A 22,727-nucleotide genomic window follows, 5' to 3' on the forward strand; every position below is an offset into this window, starting at 1 on the left:
AAACATTACAATCACAGGGCTACATATATGATTTTCAGTTTAGTTGTGAAATATGCGGTATTGTGAATGATTAATTGATATCATTACAGGATGGGTTGACCCCTCTGCTGCTAGCACTCCGAGAAAGGAAACACCGCATGGCAGCATACCTAATCACACACGGTGCGAATCTTCACGTATGTGATAAATATCAAAGGTACTACACTTTGCATTTTTAAAACACTACTTGTGTTGAAAATAGTCTAGAATAGTAAAAATCATTCATTTCAAATGTGTTATGGGAATAGATTAGAAAAAGTCAATAAAACATCAGTTACATATCTAAAAAATATCTATTACATGAAATGGTTATGCCAAAGAATGATAGTCAGGTTCATATTCCCTTTCATAATGAGAGGATTTTATTTTGATTTTTATTTTGACTGCCATATGATCTTATATGAGTTGATAGCATTTATCTTAGGTTTTACATTTACAGTGTCAGTTCCAAAGTTTTCAAGTTTGCAATCACACAACCTTGTGAACACCCTTTAATCTTCAAATACTTTTGGTGGTGTGCAGAGAAGGATGATACATGAATGGTAGTTGTAAACTTACATATATGGCATGATATTAGTATCAGGAATTGAAAACATTCATTTTTAACATTAAAATTATTTGATAACATTATTACTATCATTTTACACAAATTGCAATTCCATATTTAACAGTGAATTATATTATAATAGAATAGGAAGGAAATGGTGTTCTTTTTCATATAAAGCTTTCTGTACTTCTGGTCAATTTTCTCTAAACAGTTATTCACCATAAACAATTTAAAATACAAATTCTACTCTATAAAGTATCATAGTGGGCTAAGAAGTTTTCTGCTTGTTTTCTAGTTTTAGCCTTGGACATATTTTAGGAATCTGAACTGTGCTTTCAGGATGCTTAAGGCTACTTAGTTAATGGGCAATTCTACACACAAAGGCCTTATACTTATATGGTAAAATGTATACAGTTCACCATTTAAGTAATTGAATTGCCTCTGTCATTCTAGAACAACACTCATGTATGCAGTTAGATGGGATTGTGAAAATATTGTTGAAATTTTACTGAAGAAAGGTGTTGATCACCAGTTAAAGGACACATTTGGATGGAGTGCTCTTTATTATGCCATTGTGGGGAAACGCAAAACGTAAGTACAGAAGTTAAAATGCTAATTGAAACTAAATTTAGACATGAAATATTTACCAATGTAGTATTTTAACCAAGTGTGACTTCATTATTTAAATGCTTTTGGAATGGAAGCATTTTAGTCAACTCTACTTGCCATGAGACAAGCAAAGGGATAGATTTGTCAGAATAGCAACGGGTGTGCAAGAGTCTTAATCTCAAGACTGATCTATGATGATGCTGAGAATCACACTCAGGAACTTGAATGTATGAGGCGTTTATTTTACCACTCAACTTCATGGCTAAAGTCTCTTTGGGAAGCCTTAATATCTTTGTCTTTCAAGATCCCAGCATGCTCTGGTCGTTCCAAAAATAAAGCAATGCATGGCACAGAATTTTAGTTTTTGAGTTACTTCTTTGAATCTAAACATGTGTAGTTTGACAGAAAATCTTGACACTTCTCTTCCAAATATTTCATCCAACTTATTACCTGAATGCTCAACAGTCTAACATGCTCCCTCAGTCCAAGAAAGTAAAAACTCCTACATATATCAGATAGATATGGCATACATGAGGAAAACTTAGGAAGCATTTATTCATGGGGATTTAATGTGATTACACCTGTCTTTTAGTCCAGTGTTAAATAAACTTGATTATCAGGTTGTACCTACTGATCTGTATCTTTATCATAATAGTTATGGAGCCATGAGAAAAGGGTAGTTGAAAATTCAACTATGTGCTTGAAAATTCAAATTTTCTCCTAATATAACAGTGTTCTCTGGCAGCTAAAACTCTTAAGATTTCTCCAAAGCTGTTGCTAGGCATCTGAACCTTATCACTTATTCAAAGCATTCCAGTATCCTAGAAGACAATCATGGCAAGATACCTTGGAGGAGTCTCTCTTTTCAGCCATCAAATGGGTTTGCAGATATACTAAATTATCACATGAATCCAAGCACTTGCAGAAAGAGGCCAGAGCTTTCTTTCTTTCATAGTAATCTGTAGGCAAGGGTTCCTTTGTATCATCCTCTGTAGCACAATCTGTGTTTGTGACAGATCTCTAGCACCTTTCCCAGGGAAGATGACAGAAAGTGATTGGCCTACTAAGTGCTTTTTCTGTGTAAAGGAACATTTTTCAAGATACTTGAATCTTTACCTCAAGATTTCAGGATATTTCACAACTCTGCCTCAGAAGGAAGACACTGAATACAATTCTGTGAATCTAAATTATATTAACTGTATTCAGTATTTAAGCCCCATCACAGCCCATGAGTATACTTATAACATGTATAAAAAATGATTTTTGTCTTCCATGTAGGTAGATGGTAAGCACGCGATTCAGGATCATTATGACAAAACTCAGATCATTGTTTCCTTCTTGGCTAAAGGAAGACCAGAAATAGAGCAACCTATGTCTTGGAATTCATTAGTGTTCTCACCATAGGCTTACTCTTTATTTCAGTAATATCAAATTCTGAATTCTGTAGCATTTGATAATAGGTCCATTCATGAATTACAGAGTGCTTTCATTTAGGATTCTAATCAGATCAAGACTGAGAAGCAAGTTAGATACTGCTTTACTATTTCTGTGCCTGTTTTTAGGTGGTGAAATTTTCATAGCAAACTGTTAAACTAAAGTAGGGAAATCCTGAGTTTTGGAAACTTAAGTTGGAGCCTAAGGAAACACTTTCCCAGAGCAAGAATACTTAGGACTCCTTCCTATATTAGGGCACTTTCTATCCTGTCAAGATAATCTGGATGATTTGAACCATAGTAAATCTACACCATTTCACTCTGTTCTTTCTTTCTAAAATGAGACACTTTGTAAAATCTTTTAGAACTAATAAATTTGAAGGGTATGCCCAGATGACTTGATGGAATCTTATATTGTCTTTGAAATATCTTAAATATTTAATATATTGATAAATGGTTTTCCATCCATACTAAAATAATAACGTTGTTTACCACCATTTCCATACTTGGCAGAAAAATGGTGATTATTCAGCACGACTTACTCCTCTCGAGACAAGAAAATACCTTCACACATAAGTCTTTTGAAGTTTCCTTCTCTGTAGCCCTTCTTTAGATTAAAAATGTTGCATTTAGAATTTTTCAATTCTCTGTAATTAGATATTATTTGGGTATATACCCAAGAATGGTGTAGCTGGATCTTGAGGTAGATCCATAACCAGCTTCTTAAATAATGGCCAAACAGATTTCCATAGTAGTTATATGTTTGTACTGCCCTTACCTTTGGGCGAGTGGATGAGTGTTCCCCTTCCCCTTCCCCCGCAAAGAGCAGTTTTTATTTTTAAAATGCATTTAAATTATGATAGAATTAATATCCTTTCCCCCTTTACATTCCTCTCTCCAGCTCCTCCTAAGCAGTTTTAAAAACCAAGTGTCTATTGACGGCTGAATTGTTTAAGAAATTAGTTGTATGAAACTGCTTTGTTAAAAAGTTTCTCAGTTTTGCACCGGAATTACACACTTGCATGTAAAAATATTTTTTAAATTACCATACTGTGGTGAGATGCCAGCCTCTCCCCAGCCCACAGCACATTTTAGTTTACTTCATACATTTCTTTTTCTAAAAATGTTGACATAGTGCCTATTTTATTAATAGTTCCACTACACTGTATTGTAATTCATTTTATTTGTTTATTTTATTTCATGTGTGAGTGTTTGCCTGCATGTACACCAGGCATGTGCACCATGTTCATGTCTGGTGCTTGTGGGAGAGAGAAGATGGTGTTGTATTCTTTGGAACTGGAGTGACAGGTGATTGTAAAATACCACATAGGTTCTGAGAACAGAACACAGGTCCTCTTGAAGAGCAAAGCATGCTGTTAACTTCTAAGTTGTCTTCTTAGCTACCCACACACATTATTAAAAAAAAAACACATTATTTTCTCACAGTAAAAATGAATGCATTGCAGTAAGTGAACATAATTACTTTGTTATACATATCATAGAAAACATGATTTGTATGGCTAAACAAGACACAATATTCAATCCTTTTGTGATTTCCTTTCCTCTGTTTGTTATTAAAAGAATGTTTTCTTTTCTATAGATTTTAACTAAAGTACAATTAGATCACTTTCCCACTTCCCTTTCTTCCCTCCAGCACTCTCCCCATGCTCCCGCTTCTTCCATGTCCCCGCAGGTCTCAAATTGATAGTCTCTTCTTCCCTTATAATTACTCTTCAACGCACACATTCACACACAGAGACACAAATGTGTAACTACAACCTACTGAGTTCAGTTTTCTTGTTTGTAGTTACATGGTTTCAGTGCTGACTACAATTTCATCAGTCAAGCAATTAGGGGTTCCTGTCTGAGAGAGACTCACTATCCCTATCTCAGCAGTCATTAGTTTCCTGCAGTTCCTTGTCCAGGAGCATGGCCCTCGGAGATTCCTCCCTACTTCTTCCTTAGCATGTCTATTGATATTGTCTCTGTTCAGATCTTGTTAATGTAGCCATTTCCATGAGAGACTGTTTCACAGCAGACTTCCTGATGTTTGCAGTCTTTCCATCTGCCTGTTCTGTGATGTTCCCTGTGCTATAGATGCTGGAGTTGAAATGTTGATTTATCAACTGAGACTGGGATCCCTAGACTCTGCTGATCTCTGCTTCATGTCTACATTCTGGTGTGAGACTCAAGAGAATCTTGATGAAGGAGTCATCTTTATCTTCTCAGAAAAATAGCTATTAGATTCATTAGTTCTTTGTACAGTTTTCTTTTTTCTATTTAATTCATTTACTTTTTATTATTTCTTACTATCTACTGTTTGGGGGTTTGGTTTGTTCTTGTTTTTTTTTTCTTCAAATTCTTGACTTGGATCATTATCATTTATTTGTTTATATGCATACTGGAGTTTATTTTGCTGCCAATTTTAACTTTTATGACTCAGTGGTTGCATACTGTACATGGCATTATTTCAATTTTCTGTATTTCTTAAAGTTTCCTTTGTCTCTAGGCATATGCTCTATTTAAGAGGAGCCTCTTTGTGCTGCTGAGTGGAATATATATTCTTTGGTGTTGAGGTGGAATATTTAATTATTGGTTAGGTCAATTGAATGAAGATGTCATTTAATTCTGAGATTGTATGTACTTGGGCTGGATGACCAATCAATTGGAAAAATCAGTGTTTGCAATCACATAATGTTATTGGGTCTGTGTTGATCTGTGCCTTTTGTTCCATTAGGTTTCTTGTGAAGTTGGGTGCACCTGCTTGTGTGTGTGTGTGTGTGTGTGTGTGTGTGTGTGTGTGTGTGTGTGTGTGTACGTATTCTATTTTGTATTTGTTGATACTTTAATTAGTATGAAGTGCACATCTTTGTCTCTTCTGCTTCATTTTAGTTTGAAAATGATTTTTCAGGTACTAGGATGCCAATACCTGCTTGCTTCCTGACAGTGTTTGCTTAGAATACATTTTGAGAATACATTTTGCATCCATTCATTGTAAGAGGGTGCTTGACTTTTAAACTAAGATGGGATTTTTCATAGACAATAGATAGTTGGATTTTGTTTCTTAATTTGTTTAGGTAGCCTTTGTCTTTTGACTGGAGTGTTGAGGCCATTGATATCTGGATTCATTATTGAAAGTTGTACCTAGATTGCAGTGTTTTATTTTCCTGTTGTTTTGTGTTGTTAGATGCCCTTTGTATTTCCTTAAATTATAGATTTGCTTGTTTTCTTTCTAAAAGTCTCCTCTCACACTTACTCCTCTCTTCAGTTAGAAGTATTACATTTAGTAGTCTGTTTAGAATTTATTATTTGCTATGACTGTTTCAGGCTGCTTGTATCATGGAAGTGTTTCCTCTTCAGCTATGGCAGACAGATTCACTGGGCACACGAGTCCTGGTTGACATGCATGGACTTGTAGTATTTGAAGTTCATTGCTTCAGGCTCTTCTGCTTTTCAGAGTTTTATTTGATAATTCAGCTGTTGCCCTGGGTATGTTCATTTCCAAATGACTTGTATACTTTCTTTTCTTAAGCTTTCAATATTTTTCCTAGTCCTGTACATTTGGTGGTGTTACTATTATATGCTTTGGAGTTTTCTTTTTCTAATCTTGTCTGGTTGGGATTTTGTTTGATTCTTGTATCAGTGTGTGTATATATTTCCTTACTTGGATGAAGAATTCCTCTGTGATCTTTTTATTAATCTTGTCTATGCTATTGATTGAGAATACTGTTTCCTCATGTATGCCAATAGAATTCAAAGATTTGAGCCTTTGATAGTATCTCAAATTTCTTTCCTGGTCTTCTAGCATGGTTTTTTTTTTCTTTTTTTATATTATTTGCTAATTAATTATAGATTTTTCTACTTTTTCTTTACATTCTCATATTCTATCTTTTGTTTGATTTGTTATATTGGTAAGGTTTTTCTCTGAACTTTCTAATTGGCATGCTGAAATTTTCAGTATTATATCTATTGCAGCCATTGATCTGGACCTAGTCTTCTGTGTATGGTGACAGCCACAAACAAAAAATGTGGGGGCAGAACAGGGAAGAAGTGACTTACCCAGAAAAGGTTGTGATATATTGTGTACTCTAATAAAATTTGCTTGAAGGTAAGAGGACAGAACAAGCCACTAGATTAAATATAGAGGCCAGGCAGTGGTGCCACACATCTTTAATCCTAGCACTCGGGAGGCAGAGATCCATCTGGATCTCTGTGAGTTATATCCACCTTGGACTACATGAGATTTAATCAGTCTAGGAGAGAAACAGAGGCAAGCAGTGGTGGCACCAACCCTTAATCCCATTACTGGGATGTCACATGCCTTTAATCCCAACACTAGGAAGGAAGTGATGGCTGGGTGGAGAAAGGTATATAAGGCATGAGGAGACAGGAACTAAAGGCTTTTTGGCTGGAACCCCTTTTGTCTAGAGACTTTTCAGCTGGAGCGCTTTCAGCTGAGGACTCAGAGGCATTCAGTCAGAGGATTCCTGGAGTTGGCGAGGTTAGACTTGGCTATGACTTGTTTCTTTGTCTCTCTGATCTTTCAGCATTTTCCCCAATATCTGGCTCCATTTTTTAATTAAAATAACATTTAGGATTCCTGCAACAGAGGGCTCACAGCTTTGGGTCTGGAATAGGATTGTTGGCTTCCAGAGAAAATGAAGTAGCCACCTAGTAGCTAGGAAACATGGAGGCCATGCCTGCTGCATTTCTTAAGCAAGGCATGTGGGTTTGGAGATAGTAGTAGGGGATAATAGGATGGGAAATGGAAAAAGAGAATTGCCCAACAATGGTGGCTCACAAACAAAGAGGGTTGTCAGCTTGGACCTGGAGCAGGTGTGAGTTTACTGATGGCAGTTTTTGGGGGGTGACAGACAAAAAGAGACTTATTCAGTAAAGGTGGCACAAAACCTAAAATAATGGTAATTTTGTATTCAAATTCTTCCATTTAAACAAATACATCATATAGTGTTACTGAAATGTTTATATACACGGTGATTACTTCTGGCTCTAATGTATGGCAATGGTCTGGTTCCTAAATGTATAATTAGAAATTAATATTCTTATCTGTGAGGTGTTGAACTCAAGGTTTCATACTTTAAGAAGGAGGTGCTCTATGTGTTTGCTACTCCAATGACCCTATTTTTATTTTTATTTTTGTTTATTTTTGTCTTCCTGCTTTGTGTTGCCAAACTGACTCTTGACTGCCAAAAGGCAATCTCCAGAGGTCATACTTTTCCAAACTGTAGTCAAGTCTTTCACATGGCTTTTTCCCATATGCAGTAACCTTTAGAATGTGAATACTGTAGATGAAGCAAATAATGAACCTCTTCTTTGGGGAAAAAAAGAAGAAACTAGTCTACTAATTCCAGATTTAAATTCTGTTTTTATTGTGAGTCATTAATATCTATAGTGCTTATCAGTAAATATGAAGCCACTCATACACCAGAGAATACTTGACTATCCATCCACAATCCCATTTTATCTTTTACCCTATTTTCGCAAGACAGGTGCTCTGCCACTTGGGCACATTTCTAGTATTCATTTTCCATGGGAAGATACTTTCTCAAGGGTAATGTCAATAGGATCTCACCATGTGTTGTCTTTCTTATTTTATATAAAAGGAGAACTGTAGACAAAATTCTAAATGGTCTTAGTAAATAAGAAACACAGAGCCAACTACAGAGTTAAAAGTCCAAGAGATCAGAGCACTAGTGAAGAGCCCAGACAGCCTTATCTTAATACCTGGCTGCTGTCTCTTCTCTAGAGAGAGAGACCTTCTTCCTGTGTGACTTGTCTTTTTATTGCCTTTCTGTTCTGCCTTCTCATTGTCTCTAAACCCAACCACATGACTTCTCTGTCACTGCCTGTCTATACAGACCTCCAGGTCTCTATGGTTGGTACTGGGATTAAAGGTTCAGGTCACCACTCCTTGGCTGTGTCCTTGATCACACAGAGACTCTACCTGCCATGGGATTGGATTAAGGGTATGTGCCACCACCACCTGACTTCTGCTTAGTGGCTCGGTTTTACTTCTGATCTACAGGCATCTTTATTAACATACAAATAAAATCACATTTCAGCACAAATAAAATACCACCATAGGGAACTATGTTTCTATCCCAGTAGAAAGATCTTAAGTGAGTTATTAAGTGATATATATGTAGATACCTACATATGGATTTATAGTTTTATAATAAACAAACCTCCAAAGCAGCTTTCTCTGACCTAGCCTTCCTAGTACATACTTTTAATCTTCTGTATTTTAGCCATGTGCAGAATAGATATATTCTTTAGGAGGGGATCTTACCAGTAGTTATGTCCAAAGGTGACAATAGCAATTGAGGTTCTACCTTATTGCATCATAGGTAAGAATGAAAACTATAGCCAGATCTAAAAGAGCTCATTAGAACCTAACCACAGAGGAGATTGGGAGGGTGGGCAGCATTGATTTCACCTTACCTCTCTTTTCTGATACCTTGCAAGTCTTTATGAGAAACCTTGTCCAGATAGGTTTCCATAATTTTAGAGGAGATTGATAAGTACAGTGATCGTTGCCTCAGGTTCTCTCTGATAGGTTGTTTCATCCCTACCTAAAGGATTGCAGCCGTGTATCTGGGGAATATTTGTTGTGTTATAACAAAATATTTATGCTGTCTTCAAATTGATCCTGGTACCATTCTTCCAGAAAACTACTCTCTTTGCTATTTATTGATGATAGGCACTGATTCTGGCAACGGCACTATTTGCCATTAGTTGGACTTGTTGTCAGTATACATGGTCACCTACTTTGAGGTATCAAGTGCTGATAATTTCTTTCATTCTTTTATTCAATAAATCCAAAGGAGGTGAAGATTTCCTGATGCATTTGTTATATTCCAGTACCATAGTTATTATTTACCCTAGAAGATTTTTTACTCTAGAAGATTTACCCTATGGTATTTTATAGACTAATATAATCGACTGAAATATGTCTACTTTTCATTCAATTATAGGAAATCAGCCTGAAGATGTCTTTTTATCGGGGTAAGATTTTAAGGTCTTTGAATATGAATGTTAACTTATAATTAGAACCAGGGAAAAGAACTAATGTTTATTGAATATTGTGTTCTTCACTGATTCCATCTGATTTATTTAGTGTCCATGATGCATTAATATAATCATATGTTTTAAAGCTTTCATATCCTTGTGACTGTCTTACTACTTTAGCAAAGGTCATCCAGAGAGTTTGATTAAATCTATGATTCCCATAGGTAACAAGTTGCCAGCTCTTGACTGAACTGTCAGCCGGTGCACTCTCTTGTTCCTGTGACTACATTGAGATGATCTCATGTAGAAAGCCAGTTTTCCTTATGTGTCAACTCTGGATTAGAGTTTTCCTGAGAAACCTATCTATAACTCCATAGTTTTTCTTTTGAAAGTTGTTCTTAGACACTACATTGCTATCAAGATTGGAGGGGGAAACCTCTCTTTATTGTGTCTGTAGTGCCATAGGTTTGAAATGAGCAAGATGACAGAAGGCTTGGAATTACATTATTGGAATGGTAGTCCATGTGCACATATACCATGTTATGTTGATACAACTAAGCATCTATTTAAGAGACGTTATGACCTTATACTCAGTTTTGTTTTCTCTTCAAACTACTGGACTGCCTGGGTACAGGAGAGTTTTTTTCTCATTTCATCAAGTCTTTGTTTCCCCATGACACTAAGCATTTTGAAATTTTTTATTGTACATTGATTTTTCCTCATGTTTCTTGACCTATAGTTTAGAATTTTTGACTGCCAGGTACTGCTTCTTGTTTTATTAGAAAATCTCAGATCTGAAAAATTTGTAGTTTTTAAGGAATTTTGAAAACTAATAAAAATATCCTGAGCACAGAAAACTAGATCCAACGTTATACATAAACAGTTGCTCTGAGGGAGAAGCCAAAACTAAAACACAGTATTCTATGGATGTGGAAATACAAATGGCCCAATTTAGATTCCCATGCATTCCTTCACTAAAAGACCAGTCCTTACTGACCAGTATTTGATTGAGAATTTCTGTAGGAAAATATGGGAATGAGTCAAGTGTTCCAAGAATGGTATTAAAAGTAGCCTAATGGTGGATGATTTGAATGACTTTAACAGGGGAAGGGCAATTTCGAAAGGAAAATCATGGAGGCCAATAGGACTAAGAGTTTGGCCTCGTGATTAGTTTTTTAAAGACAATAAAGTTATTTACATAGACACAGGATGGTGAAAATCATCTGAGAATGGATAGGGTTGAACGTAATTTGGAAACTATATTACCTTTTGTGCTTAATTGATAGAAATGACAAATAGATTCTTCTGTTGAAACTTACTTGAGCAACCTGAAGTCTTTATAGAAAACAGGAATGTGGTATCACAGAGGGTGGGCTAGAGAATGTTCAGAACCAAGGGCTGAAATGAAAAATATCTGTGATCCACTGCCACTGCTTCTTTTCCTGTTACCTTTGCCAAATTCCTGTCCTTTTCAGATTGGAATTGCAGAAAATAGTCATAGAATTTTGTAACATATCTAGGCTTGGGATGTGTGTTGCTGACCCTCCATTTAGCTTATTTGCCTGAACCAGGGAACTAGCTGTCTTTCAGGTTCTTTGAGCCTGTACTTTCAGGCATCTGCACCTTCCTGGGATGAATATTGAAAGGCCAGAGAGCATCACTGAAGACTGCAAAAGAGGGAACGAGGAGTGGTATCCTATATAAGGAAGACATCTAGAGAACCTAGAGGGAAACAGAGGCAAAAGTCCCAGGGATCTGCTTTTCCAGAAGTCTCTGCCATCAACCGAGCACATATGAAGGTTTTTAAGTGCTTGGTAGTTTTTGAATCAGCCTCTATCAATGTAATAACTGAATTATTACATTTTAATGTTTGAACACCCATGATAAGAGGATTTCAAACCTCAGTGTGCACATTTGTTTGTTCACTTATAACTTTAATGTTCAAGGATTTCACATCTTTTTCATGACTTTATTAGTTGTTTTACAATGAATGGATGTGATGGTTTCCTTTCAATGGGTATTTTCCATGCTCAAGAATGAAGGTTGCCATTTAGTAGTTATATAGTTTTGTGCTTTATTAATAGAGTAGAATGAGGACACTATTGTTTTGCTTTATTTGGGGCTATTACCTTTATTTAAATTAATGATTAAAGAGTATGTGAGCAATTCATTGTAATTTGCATGCAATCATCAGGACAGTTTTCAAAACAAATGATTTTCAGGTTCCACAAATATATTGACTGACACTATTTGATGTGGAACTATGTGTAACTCTTTCTTGACAAATGCAGAGATTAGGAGAAGTGGAGACAGAAATTAACAGCTGAACAAATTTTATAAAACAGATGTCTAATAACAACAGAAACACCATCTGCTATTCAAATAACTAAACATTCAGGACAAATGCTTTTGTCCACTACTCACTTATTTGTTGTTGTGTGTTTTGCTTCAAAGACATCACTTTGAATCTGAATCACTGATTTCCGTGTGTGCAACAATGGAGGACACAGCTAATTTGAAAACTCAGGTAATCAATGCCTTCTTGAGGTAAATTGTTGTGCTGAATTTCTTCTTTGTGGAGTTTGAAATGGTATAATATAGCAGTTGTCAAAATGTCATCACTTTAGATGAAAAATTGGCTAGAATTTTTTTATAAAATTATGACAATATTACTATATTGATGTTGAAAAGTACCAAAACATAATAATTACTTTAAGGTTCTAAAAGCCAAAAATGAGATAAGAAATAAGTAATCACAGAAAAATTAGTTTGTATAGTTTTACCACAGTGGAGGGAATTTGAAATTTGGGAATATTTGGACAAATAAACATTAGTAGTTTTATTTTTATTTCTTATAGCATGACTTACATAATTTTCAGGCTTCTCTAAATATGTAGACTAACCTATTCATTATGTTACTTAAGGTAGCTTACATATCCAACCCATGTATTGAAGGGCACAGAAATTAGCATTAGTTTTTAAAGTACCTTTTAAAAAATCTTTTACTCATGATACTAACTTTTAAAAACTGTTAACTGGATGTCAACTACATGTTAACTGGATGTCAACATGCAGAAGACTGCGTATAGATCCCTATCTGTCGCCATGCACTGAACTCAAGTCCAAGTGGATCCAAGACCTCAACATAAATCCAGTTACACTGAACTTGAGAAGAGAAAGTAGGAAGTAGCCTAGAATGCATTGGCACAGGAGACCACTTCCTAAATATAACACAGACACTGAGAGAAACAATTAATAAATGGGACTTCCTGAAACTGAGAAGCTTTTGTAGGGCAAAGGACACAGTCAATAAAACAAAACGACAGCCTACAGAATGGGAAAAGATCTTTACCAACCCCACCTGACATCTGACAGAGGGCTGATCTCCAAAGTATATAAAAGAATTCAATAAACTAGACATCAAAATTCCAAACAATCCAAATAAATGGGCTACAGGCCTAAACAGAGAATTCTCAACAGAAGAATCTCAAATGGCCAAAGGACTTTTAAGAAATTGCTCAACATCCTTAGCCATCAGGGAAATACAAATCAACATAACTCTGAGATACCATCTTACACCTGTCAGAATGGCTATGATAAAAAACACTGAAGACAGCTTATGTTGGAGAGGATGTGGAGGAAGGGGAACACTCCTCCACTGTTGGTGGTAGTGCAAACTGATACAGCCACTTTGGAAATCAGTATGGTGGTTTCTTAGAAAATTTGGAGTCAGTCTTCTTCAATACCCAGCTATACCACTCTTGGGCATATACCCAAGGAATGCTCAATCATACCACAAGGACACAAGCTCAACTATGTTCATAGCATCATTATTCATAATAGCCAGAAACTGGAAACAATCTAAATGCCCCTCAGGTGAAGAATGGATAAAGAAAATGTGGTACATACCACAATGGAGTACTAGTCAGCAGTAAAAACAATGATATTATTAAATTTGCAGGCAAATGGATGAAAACCCAGACTCAAGAGGAAAAATATGGTATGTACTCACTCGTAAATGGATATTAAATGTAAAGCAAAGAATAACCAGACTACAACCCACAACTCCAAAGAAGCTGGCTAACAAGGAAGACCCTATAGATCAAACAGTGAAGGCGAAATAGATGAGATCAACATGAGCAAACTGAGGGTGAGGGGGAGTAATGGAGGGCAAGGAATGGGGGATGAGAACATAAGGCAATAGGAGGTTTGAGCTGGAACAGGGACAGAATGGGATAGCAAGGAAAGAGATACCATGATAAATGAAGACATCATGGGAACAGGGAGAAACAGAGTGCTAGGGAAGTTCCCAGGAATCCACAAGGATGACCCCACCTTAGACTACTAGCAATAGTTGAGAGTGTGCCTGATCTGGCCTACTCTGATAATCAGATTAGTGAATACCGTAACTGTCATCATAGAGCCTTCATCCAGTAACTGATGGAAGCAGATGCAGAGATCCATGGCCAAGCACCAGACCAAGCTCCAGTAGTTCAATTGATAAGAGAGAGAAGGAATTCTATGAGCAAGGGACATTGAGATCACAATGGGAAAATGTACAGAGAGAGCCAGTCAAACTATTGGAAATTCATGAAGTGTGCACCAATAGTTGTCGAGGCCCATGGGACTGGACTAGGCCCTCTGGATAGGTGAGACAGTTGTTTGCCTTGAACTGGTTAGCAGACCCCCAGGCAGTGGAATTGGGATCTGTCGCTGGTGTGTGAGTGTGTTTTTTGGAGCCCAGTGCCTGTGGTGGGACACCCTGAGCAGCCTTGGTGCATGAAAGAGGGGCTTAGGCCTGCCTCAACCAAATGTACTAGGCTCTGCTGAGTCCCCATGGGAGACCTTGCCTTGGAGGAGATGGGAATGGGGGGTGGGTTGGGGAGGAAGGCTGGGGGTGCAAGGAGGGAGGACAGGGGAATCTGTGGTTATTATGTAACCTGAATAGAAAATTTCTTAATAATAAAAATACCCAAAAAACCCTCTTACTCATGACACTAACTTTTAAAAACAATTTTTCAAGTCTGGTGTAGATGGAAGTTTTCCTGTGTCCTGCAGCCACTTGGTCCCAAATAAAAACACAGAGGTTTATATTAATTATAAACTGTTTGATATATGGCTCAGGCTTATTGCTATCATATCTTAAATTAACCCATTTCTATTAGTCTACGTGCCTCGTGGCTTTGCCTGTATTTTATTACATCTTGCTCCCCCGACAGCTTGCAGCATCTTCCTTGACTCCACCCTTCTTCTTCCTCTATCTCTCTTGGTTTTCCTGCCTGGCTCCATCCTGCCCTGCCATAGCCCAATGCAGCATTATTTATTAACCCATGGGAGCAACATATATTCACAGCATACAGAAAGACCATCCCACAGCATTTTGGTAATTTATCTAGAAAAAAGTATTATTTAAAGTGATTAAAATGTAGAAATACAAAATCTTTCTCTCAAAGTAAGTATAATTGTAGCTTTGCATTATTCAGTCTCATAAAATATTGGATCCAGTCATCATGGCACAGTCTTTATCCTAAAATTCAGATGACAGAGGCAGGTTGAACTTTCCAAGAGTTCAAGGATGTTCCTAATGAGTTCTGTCTCAGGCTGCCAATGGGTATATAATGAGGTACAAAAAGAATGTTTGAAGGCTCTTCACATCCTAGTATAAGTTTGCACTTCCTTCAGGAAGGAACAAGTGTTTCCCTTTCCTTGCATACTCCCCAGCTGAGCTGTCATTTGTTTTATTGATCTTGACCATTTTGACTTAGGTAAAATGAAATCTCAGAGGGGCATTGATTTACATTTCCGTTGATGACTAAGGATGTTGAACATTTACTGAAGTGTTTCTCAGGCATTTGTGTATCTCTGCTTTGTTCTGTACCCCATTTTTTAGAACATGTTATTTGTTTTCTTGATATTCAGTTTATTAGTTCTTTGTGGTTTAGATGCTAATCCCCTATCAGATGTATAATTAGCAATGGTTTATTCATTTTCCATGCCATAAATTTTTCCATGATGCTGTTCTATTCTAAGGAGAAGCTTTTCATCTTCATGAAGTTACACTTGCTAGTTTTGGTTCTAATGCCTGTGTTATTGGTATCTGGTTCAGAAAGTCAGTCATTGACTGTAACAATGAATTCAAGCCTTTTCCAGACATTTTCTTCTATCTTAATCAGAGTTTATGGTCTTATGTTGAAGTCTTTGATCCATTCGTAGTTGAGATGTATGCAGGGTGATAGATATGGATCTACTTAGTTCTTCTGCATGTGGCCATCCAGTTTGACCTGAACCATTTGTTGATGATTCTACAGGCACATAGAATTATCCAAACATAACAGGCTATGGTGAAGGCCTTTGGTCTCACTCCACAACCAAATAGAAAGACCCTATTGGTGAAAAAAACACATATTAAATAACCAAACATAAAGTAGATGGATTTGTGCCCAAATAGAATCATTACACCTTCTAACTAATGTTCGTGGTGCTAGAAGATATACCTCCTGCTCACAGAGGAGAAAGGTAATCATCGATATCACCAACTACAACCCTGTGACCTACAACAGTGACCTGTCTGAAGCATATGCTGGTCCCATAGTAGCATAAATGTTATGGGAATAACAAATAACTTTTTCATTGGACTTAAAGACTGCATAAGGTGGAATACAAACCTAACACTGCCAAAGGGGCCAATAACGTGATAATGTAGGGTATGGGCCTATGGATAAACCCAATGCTACTCTTCTTCTGAATGAATACAGCAAGAAAATGAGTCCTAGAGACATGTCACTATACCTTTCCCAATCCTCCTTATAGAAGTTTTCTCTTGCAGTACATGGGAATCAACACAGAGATCAACAACTGGTCAAAATGCAGAGTGAGAGACTTTGGACCACCTAGTCATAAATTGGATGTCTTCATCAAACCTCCTCCATCAAGGCTCAGTTTTTATGTAGAAAAGGAAGCAGAATGATTATAAGAGCCAGTGCTTATGGATAAGGTCAAGGAAACTTTGGCTTCCAGACACAACAGGACCAAGACCAATGCACATATGAACTCAGAGACTACGCCCATACACAGATGATTTGCCCAGGTTCCAACAAGACAGGGTGCCAGCACTAAGAGGCAGAAGAAGACACAGGCTGCCATCCATAACCAGGACACAGTTTGTAATTGATAGCTGTTGGCAAAAGGAAAAATCAGTGTTCTACTTGAAGCATCACTGGGTATATCAAAGGCACTCCAGAGAAGACACTATGACCAGGGGAAGTTGATCAACACAAAGGAAGCAGTGTTCAATTTTGTGTTTGTGGTATTGTTGGGGGCTGATTGTTCTCTTGTGGCATGTTTGTCTTATTGGTTGTAAGATTGTATTTTCAATTTGGGGGTAGATTTAAGAGAGAAAGATTATAAACTTGGGGGGTAGGTAGATGGGGAATAATCTGGGAGTATTTTGGTTGGGAAAATATGTTCAAAATATATTGTACATGCAAATTTTTAAATCAAAAACAGAAGAAAAAACTCTTCATATAATTGAGGTATACATGTTTCCCCCTAATTGTAGCAAGTTCTAGAATAAGGTCTTTGATAACCAATGCTAAAGGCAAAATTTCAATTTCATCTTATTTTTGCACTCAAAATCTTTAAAAGTAACCTGAGATTCTTTGCATCATATGTAACACTTCAAATTTTAAAGGATATCTACACAGTGGTTACATTGCTCATTTAAATCTCCAAAATCACTCTGAGGTTAGGCTTCCTGTTTCTGGGTGTCCTAGATCACTTGTGATTAGAGTTTTGTAGTTTTCTTTTTTGTTTTTTCATTTATTACATCAACTATGAAATTAGTGAATGCAAGGCAAATTCTTTACCACTCAACCACACACCCAGTCCTTCGAGTCTTATTGTGATAAGCTATACATAAATTCTTCAAATGTGGATTTCAGCATATAGTCAATAGGGCTTTTTATTCCTTTCTTCATGTGTTTTATGAATGTTGGGACCAGACTGACATATATTTCAACAGTATTTGAAGACTTACACATCCTCAACTGACATAATGACATTGATGTTTCATCACAGAATCTTTCTGAATTAAAACTACCAGTTCATATGACTTAAATATGAAGTGATAACCATTAGTGTTATGCCATTTAGAGAATAGTGAATCTATGTGAACTTTAAATTTTCTTACCTATCTCACAAGTAAATGACTAAAAATGCTGAGTGTGTAATTGCATAAGGACCTCTCTACTATTTCAAGTATAAAAAAGCACCAGGAACATTCCAGACATAGAATGAATGTTCTGATGCTTCCCTTCATGTTAATGCTTGTTATGCTCTAATGATACCCATTTTTTACTGTGAAAGAGTTTAAGATTTCATCGAAAGATTACATGCATTATATAAACAAAGAAGAATCACTAATTGCTTTTTAATTTTATGAAACTATTTTCTCTCTAAGATTTTAACAAAACTATTTTTTGTACATCCTTCTTTTCATAAACAAAACTAATTCTAAAATATTTCAATTCTTTTCCACCTGGCGTAGTTTGTATTTTCATACTAACCAAAGGGCCTTATTATAATATTAAAATGATTTTCTCAAGGAATTGATTTTTAAATCAAATACTTTGATATGGCAAGCACATTAACAGTTATTACTTAAATGTATCCTTTAACTGTTTAATTTTTGGTGAGGAATGTAAGTTTCATATTATGAGTTTAGTTCTTTATTGAATTCTGCAGATGATCTTTTTCTATTTCTGCTACAAGGCTTGATTTTAGAATATGTGACTGTATGGGGTAAAAAGACAGGTTGATTTCAACAGCATGCAAAAGGTTATCTACAAAAATATTCTATCCTATTTTTAAGTTTAGTTGAATTCAAAATAGGAAATTCAACTATATTCTCATTATTATTTTCATTATTTTAGCAAGATATTCCTGAGAATAGTCTGAAAAGTGGTGTGGATGACTTACCAATAGCTTCCAAACAATATGAAAATGTAGAAGAACAAGAAGGTAATGCACATGCTTAACTTGTAAGATCACTTGGCAGAGAGGTTTGCTTAAAACATGGCAACAAATACCTTAGCCAAATAAAATAACCCACGTAATACATATTAAATCAAACAAAAGTAAAAATGTAATGGTAGACAAGAAAAACTTTCATCCAAAGTTTGAAATAAGAATGTCAGTAAAAGAGTTGCCTTTTATTTTATTTAGCTTTTGATAATTTCATGCTTGTGTACTATATTTACATCATTTTCAGGTGTCTGGCTATTCCTACAACCTTTCCTGTGCTCAAGTCGTTAGTAACTATGTGTGTGACTTCTATACTATTAGTAAAGACACACTATTTTTTTTTTGTGTGTGTGTGTGTGCGCGTACGTGCGTGAATATGTGTGTGCATGCGTGTTTGTGTCTCTGTGCGTGTGTGAGTGTGTGTAAGTGCATGCATGCTTGTGTGTATTTGTTTAGTGTGTTGCTTGTATGTACATGTGTTTAGGACTGATCACTGGAATTGCACAACCTATTATCCTACTAGGATGAGCTCATCTCTGGAAAATCACCTGATTTGTCTTTGTTTATCAGTCACTGATTGCCTACAGATCTTCATCTAGGGGTTGTGCATTGTGAGATTCACTTCACCCACAGTAGCATTTCATCAAGTGTTGTCCTTATACAGGTGTCTTTTCAGATATCATACTTTTGAAATTTCATGGTAGCAATATCTAAGTCATGCATAGAAGATGCTGTGTAGCTTCAAGAGTGCTGGTACTTTGATTTTACAATCTATCTACCCAATTCTTGCTATTTTTCCTGATCCTTAGATTTAGGACTTTATAAGTGGAGTTGCGGCATATTATGGTCACTCCTTGGAGTCTGATTAATTGTATATACTGTAATACTTTTATGTACTGTGTAAAGTAAATTCTTTGAGGAGAAATTACAGCTACATTCTTCTGTGGTATAACCGTGACTATAAAAACCATATTTAGAACACAGTAAGTATACTGTTATAAGAAAACGGGAGTAATTGATGACTCCTTGTGTTTATGATTTCTCCATCCATGGATAGTTGATTAGTTTCCCAGTACCAGGAATAAATTTCTCATTGAGTGAGTCTCTGGACCGATAGGACAGCTGTTGGTTACCCCAAAAATAAAAGTGTCGCTATCCTACCATGAGCGTTATCTTGCCAGGCCTTTCAACATCTTGGTGGTGGGATTACTGATTGCTTATCTCCCTTGGCACTTTGCATAGCATGTTCTCATAGTAGGAGAGCAGGTTTCTATGTCAGGTCCAGCTAAATTACTCCAAATTCTGTGTCTAAAGTGTGGAGTCTTGAGCAATAGGGCCTTATAACTAAAACTATTTTGCCAGTTTCAATAAAAAAATTATTTCATAATCCTTCTCCAATTTCTTTAATTTGAACAATTTTGAATGTGCTTGTGGGTATGAGCACATGATAAATGTTCTGAAAAATCGAAGACGTCTGAAAATGTAGATTTTAGAGAGCTTGGTCATTTATGAGAGGTGTGTTACTACTAGATGAATTAGTCAAGTATTTGGATGTCTTGAAGCTGGCAACATGCAGTTTCTGTACAAGTGATATACAGGTATTTCTACAACTTGGGCATTTATCTAAGCATGTAAATATTCATGTATAAAGTACATTTAATTGAAATATTTGATAAGAGTACATTTTTTTCTAAATTCTAATTATGAATGTATTTCAGTCTATTGTCATAGAAAATTGTGTATCTAATTGTTATATTTATTTTTTAAATAAAATATGTGGATATGTCAGAAGAACTAGAATTAGAAACAATACCGGATTTAAAACTGGAAAACGAAAATGCTTATAATAAGAATGAAGACTATCAAAAGTTGGTATGTAACTATTTAAATTTAAATTTCTCACTTACTACTGTTTGGTTTGATGATCTTACCATAGACCAAAAGAAACTACACTTCAGGCTACTATATTCAGTCCATCAATGATGATTTAACATTGAAGTGAAAGTCTTTTACCTATTATAAAACACAGGGTATTCTTAGAATCCAGTCACACAGCTAATCATTGTCTTTTATAAGTAATTTAGTAAATAATTATGTGATTATTACTTGTGCTTTATGTTAAGCTCTTTACGTAGCTGGAGAGTCTTATGGCTCTCTATTTAAAATAGTGGATGATATAAAATTGTGACTTCAGAGTTGGATTTATTTCATAAAGTTGATTCTTCCTGCAGAAACTAAATTTGTTATGTGATGATTATACTCAGTTATGTCAAGGAGAAATTTTTTCCTTATGGTCATTGGGTTATTTCAAGGTCCTCATTTGAGAAGATAATATGGACATATAATCAACTAATCTGCCAACAGAAAGAACTTTTGATTCCATAAAAGAGGCTTCATTGTGAAGGAAAAACTCAATTATTTTGCTCAATTCAATGAAGAAAATTAATTATTTCCACATTATTGTCCAATATGCTTAATTAATATATATATTGGGAGTTGAGTTAATATAGAGAATTCAAATAGATTCAAGACACTATAGTTTCCCTTTTACACAATGTTAGGTACTTACTGAAGTATGAGTATGTTCTGAAGACATTTTTAATATTTTAAACCTACATAAATCTGTATAGTCAATATCTACTCTATGTTGAGAAATCAAGAACTGAGAATTTCAGAGGAAAGCCTAATATGCTATAGTAATAGAACAGAAAACAAGTAAAAAGCAACTGTTTTAGTTCAGATAGGTGCATTTTGTCATAAAGAAAACATATGGTACAGAGAGACATTTAGGTAAGATTGTCGTTAATACAGGGTAGGAGTGAGAATGGTATTTTGTCATCAGAGATCAAAGTATGAAGCCTAACATGTTTTAGAAGATGAGGGAGTGTCCACTCAGTAACTGTCAAATAGGATGGCATTACTGTACATATAGAATAGTGGACAACATATTCTCATAACTTTTAAAATTCTTGAATGACGAGAAAGCAAGATTTGTTTACTCTATTAAACATGCAAAAAATGTGAAATGGTGTTTGGGGAAGATTTCTGTTCATTGAGAAACATTTGCAAAATATTAAAACTGCATAATGGTCTAATGTTATTGTCTAAAGGTAACATAGGAAATAACTTGTCTGCTTATCATTTTAATCCAGATTTACCATCTATAAGAAATTAATGAAATATGTCAGTTTTGTTTGTTCACTTTTACCAAAATTAAGCACATTCTGCCTTCTTCACTACACAATCAGCATGATATAACATGAATGCTTTTAACATAATACATATCTCCTATCAAGCCTAACCACACAAATAATGTCATTGTATAACACCTCATGATTAATATTAATCGTGTCCTAGAGGAATGGCCTTACTAAAGATGTGAACATTTGTGTCATTAACATTCTCCAACTTTACTAAGAAGAACAAATTAGTTTTATGCATTGTAAAATAAAATAATTACTTCTATTGATACATACACATCAGGCATTACTCTGTCTATGGATGTTTTTCCTCTATTCTATATTTCTTGTATGTAATTGGGAAATGAAAGACTTAAACTTGACTGTGTATGTAAGATTCTCCATTCAAATACCATGGTTTTTGATATATACTGCATATATTCTCATGAACAATTTTCTTAAAGTCCAATATCATGATATGTTCAGAAATAGAAAATGAGACCTTTTGAAATTACACTACTAATATCACGTGACGGAGTGTCTTTTACCCTAATCCACTGCAGAAAGCTGCCCAGTCATCCAACATAGGAAATGGTCTAGAAGAAAATGAAATAATTCAAGGTAAGAGTCATCATGAAGAGACTTTATGTAAGACAAATGCTGGTATGTTGTGCTACCAGAAGAAATCACTGAATAAATTTACACTTAAATAAAAGACAACAAAAGTGGTAATAAGCCCCATATGTTAATATGCATGAGCGATGTGTAAAATTGAGATACTCCCAGAAGGATCTCTGAGTTCTCTTCTACCTGAGATACCTAAGGTGCCCCTTTGTCCATTGACTCAACTAGGTATAACTGAAGGTTTCA

At 35.7% G+C, this 22,727-nt stretch overlaps 1 protein-coding gene across 1 annotated transcript in view; it reads left to right on the forward strand.

The window, feature by feature from the left end:
* Positions 1-22,727, forward strand: part of LOC131901175 (POTE ankyrin domain family member B-like) — a 40,306-nt gene that overhangs the window by 6,748 nt on the left and 10,831 nt on the right. Inside the window, exons 4-10 of the mRNA XM_059252414.1 lie at positions 90-196; positions 1,125-1,177; positions 9,624-9,654; positions 12,112-12,184; positions 18,588-18,675; positions 20,468-20,550; positions 22,421-22,478. Coding sequence (XP_059108397.1) covers positions 90-196; positions 1,125-1,177; positions 9,624-9,654; positions 12,112-12,184; positions 18,588-18,675; positions 20,468-20,550; positions 22,421-22,478 — 493 coding nt within the window. The remainder of the gene's footprint in view (positions 1-89; positions 197-1,124; positions 1,178-9,623; positions 9,655-12,111; positions 12,185-18,587; positions 18,676-20,467; positions 20,551-22,420; positions 22,479-22,727) is intronic.

The sequence above is a fragment of the Peromyscus eremicus genome, unplaced genomic scaffold (genome assembly GCF_949786415.1).
Source record: "Peromyscus eremicus unplaced genomic scaffold, PerEre_H2_v1 PerEre#2#unplaced_46, whole genome shotgun sequence".
NCBI classification, from domain to species: Eukaryota; Metazoa; Chordata; class Mammalia; order Rodentia; family Cricetidae; genus Peromyscus; species Peromyscus eremicus.